At 30.2% G+C, this 3318-nt stretch overlaps 1 protein-coding gene across 1 annotated transcript; it reads right to left on the minus strand.

The window, feature by feature from the left end:
- Positions 1–632: 632 nt before the first annotated feature.
- LOC136089080 (uncharacterized) lies at positions 633–3044 on the minus strand. The gene is made up of 3 exons (XM_065814767.1): positions 2787–3044; positions 2295–2703; positions 633–2079 (listed from the first exon to the last, which is right to left on the minus strand). Exons 2-3 carry the CDS (start codon positions 2341–2343, stop codon positions 1685–1687), a joined length of 444 nt encoding a protein of 147 aa, XP_065670839.1. The 5' UTR covers positions 2344–2703; positions 2787–3044; the 3' UTR covers positions 633–1684.
- Positions 3045–3318: the final 274 nt, after the last annotated feature.

Raw genomic sequence — 3318 nt, forward strand, 5'->3', positions numbered from 1 at the left:
ACTAACGTTGGTATAGTTTTCAATCGGGTATTTACTATCAATTAGTATATTAAATAATTTCCGACTAGAAAATTTGATGAGCGCCACATGTAATAGGCACCTCGATTTATGGGATGGGGTAAGTATGACCTATGTATGGTTATTCTATCTATAATACGTAAGCGGTATAAGTGTTTTAGTTGTATGTGGGTCACATGTGGCTTTTACACTTAAATACTCTAGTAAATACTCTAGTCACACACGGCTTATATTAACCTAATCCCATAAATCGGATGAGACTTTCCACAGTGAGCCATAAAGACCGCCAGGTTCAACTTTTCCCCACTTCTAATTTTTTTTCATATTAAGACAAGTGCTGATTAGATATGTCATTTTTTTGTATTGGACAAATCTAAAGTCGATCAGAAGTAACATAAAAACTTATTTTTTTACCCTATTTACCCCCCTTCAAGTGATAAAGTTATCTCCTTTATGATGATATTACCTCCTTTCAAAAAAAAATAATTTAAAAACATTCTTTCATTATCCTCCTTAAAACAATCATTACTTTTTGTTACTAATCTTAAATTGAAGTGATTTAAACTCCTTTTACACTATTATAGCAATAGTTAAAAGAAAAAAAATACAATAAATGCAACAAAAATAATACAACTACTTTTATATTACAATATTTACATTTTATCTAAGCAAAAAGTTGCAACAGCAGATTTCAATCTTTTAGCATAATCTTTATGTTCAATCCTTCGCTTGTATTGAGACCAACTTGGTTTGAAGGTACTATGAACAGCTTCTCCAGTCTGTTCAGCATATTATCCCAAAGAACAACAATTAAACTTTACAAATGGAAGAATATGACAGACAACTATATGGACTTTCCAGGTAACCTTCAGCTCTGTATTTAAATGCATCTTTGCATACTGCTGTAGGTCACAAAATGATACTTTAAACTCTTCAATAACTGAAGAAGCATTGCTGCCTAATTCGTTTCCAAAGGTGCACTCTTTAATCTTTTCAAACTTTCTGAGGCAATGAACTATAGGCAATAAATTAGTTTGAGATGCTAACACATCTCTCTCTAAAATATCTACTTTTTCCAGAAGTTTATTGGAATTGTTCCCATCAAAGCCTATCCCATGATAACCTCGAAGTAAGATATAATGTTCTTTAAGCCAGTTTTTAAAAGAGGCCAATGATCTAAAAGTAGTCTACCAAGTAATGTCACAATTCCCATAAGAAGATGTAACTCTGGCGGAGGGACTAAGTGATTAATTTCATCTTCAGCATTTTTGTCTAAATAAATGAGTCGAGGACTAATAACATTTTAAAAATCTTTCATCTCTAACCGCTTTGCCCCATTTTCAACAAATAAGTTGTACAAATGATCAAAAGAATCTAACATTCTTGGAGTACCACTTTCTAGGGAACATTCGCCTTCACACCACAAGCAGGCATATTTACCTGAATGAGAAGACAAACCAAAGATGCTGTTGGCATATTTTAAGTCAAACGCAAGGCGATATGTAACATTATCCAGATTTAATGTATTCAAGATTTTCTGCAAATTTCCATTGTCATCACAAACATCTTCAACAATAGCAACAATAAAACACCTTTTAACTCCACTGTCAATGTAAATCTCATTTTTATTAGTTTTATCAAAAACATTTACAATTACTTTAAGAAATCATTGACCTCCATCAATTGATATACAAATCATACTGGAGAGAGGATCCATTCCTCTTTCAATTAAAATACTAAGAATAAATTCAGAAGTGTCATAGATAAATACTACATGTCTTGTTACAATTTCATCATTCCAAATAAAGTTCTCTTGTTCTATTTTATATTTAGATTCAATTTCTTTTTGTAATGATGTCATCATACTAATTACATTATTCTCCACAACAGTAGATGATCCCAGATTCTTACGGAGACTTAATATCAGTTTTTTTGTTTTATTTTTTGTCAATTCAAAAACAGAAGTTAATTCCATCACTGTTTGAAATGATATCTGATTAATTAACTTTCTAGAAGATTTATTGTCTTTAGTTCCAACAGTTAAAGTTAACGGATTTCCACCTTAAAGATAAAGTATAATTAATTATACATATCTTTAACCTACCCCGACTCTAAATTTACAATGCAAACATTTTTAAAAAATTGTTAGCAACCTATACAATTGCTTAGTTACAAAAGCCTCATATCTACTGAGTGTTTTATATGTGCATTTAAGTTTTATCTGAACATATAAACCGTTTTTAATTATTTAAAAATGAAAATAAAAACTTAAACACCTGTAGATATTTTAAAGGACTGGCCTCTCTCAATGCCTTCTCGCTCCATTTTTTTTTTTATTATGCCTGAAGCAACTTGCTCACATGATGTGGGATCAAGAGTTTCTGCCAAATTAATTGAATTCAAAACAGCCTGACTAGAACAACTGTTGTTATGACATCTTGAAGAATAAAATTTACTCTTAAATTAATATATGCCTAAAGGCTTTTTATTGAAGTTTATAAATGAATATTTGATAACTTTTAGTTTACTTATCAAGTAACTTATAAATTTTTAACCTCTTGCAAAGAGAGTAAAGCAGCAGCTGCACATATTTTTTTACAGAGATTCAACATCTTTTGTATTAACATGTGTTGATTGTATAATATCACTAAGCTCAGTACTACATCTAATTCTTGGTCTGTCAACCTAATTCAAAATAGCACTTAATAAAAAATCTATATATTTATATGTATTAATCATTTAACTTAAATAAGTTTAAAGTTATATACCTGAGAAACTTTACTTATCCAGTTTTGAAAGATAGTGTTTGATCCCTTTTCCAGCAAAAAGATGTTTCTTCTACAACTTGAACAAATTACATCTGGACAGACATTAAACTCTGCATTATACTCAGGCCAAATTAATTCCTTGATTTTATTTGCAACAGATGGTTGTACTTTTACTAAAGATTTTGAATATTTACCTTTTTTTTCCAAACAGACTGCACAAACAGACTGTTTTAAATCAGCCATCTTTACCGTATGTATATTTTTTTTACTTGAATCATTTCAAAACTATTAAAGAAAAAGAAGCCGAGAATGGCGGATTGCATTATTTTTAAGACTAAATTTTTAGGTTTTTATAATTTTTAATACTTAAAATACTAACTCTTCTGATCGACTTTAGATTTGTTCTGCACTTGAAAAAGACTTACACAAACTGCATTTCCTTAAAAAAAAAAAATTAGAGGTGGGGAAAAGTTGAACCTGACGGTCTTTATGGCTCACAGTGTTTCATTTGACAGATGAGGCCCTCATTAAA

Source organism: Hydra vulgaris, chromosome 12 (genome assembly GCF_038396675.1).
Source record: "Hydra vulgaris chromosome 12, alternate assembly HydraT2T_AEP".
Classification (NCBI taxonomy): domain Eukaryota; kingdom Metazoa; phylum Cnidaria; class Hydrozoa; order Anthoathecata; family Hydridae; genus Hydra; species Hydra vulgaris.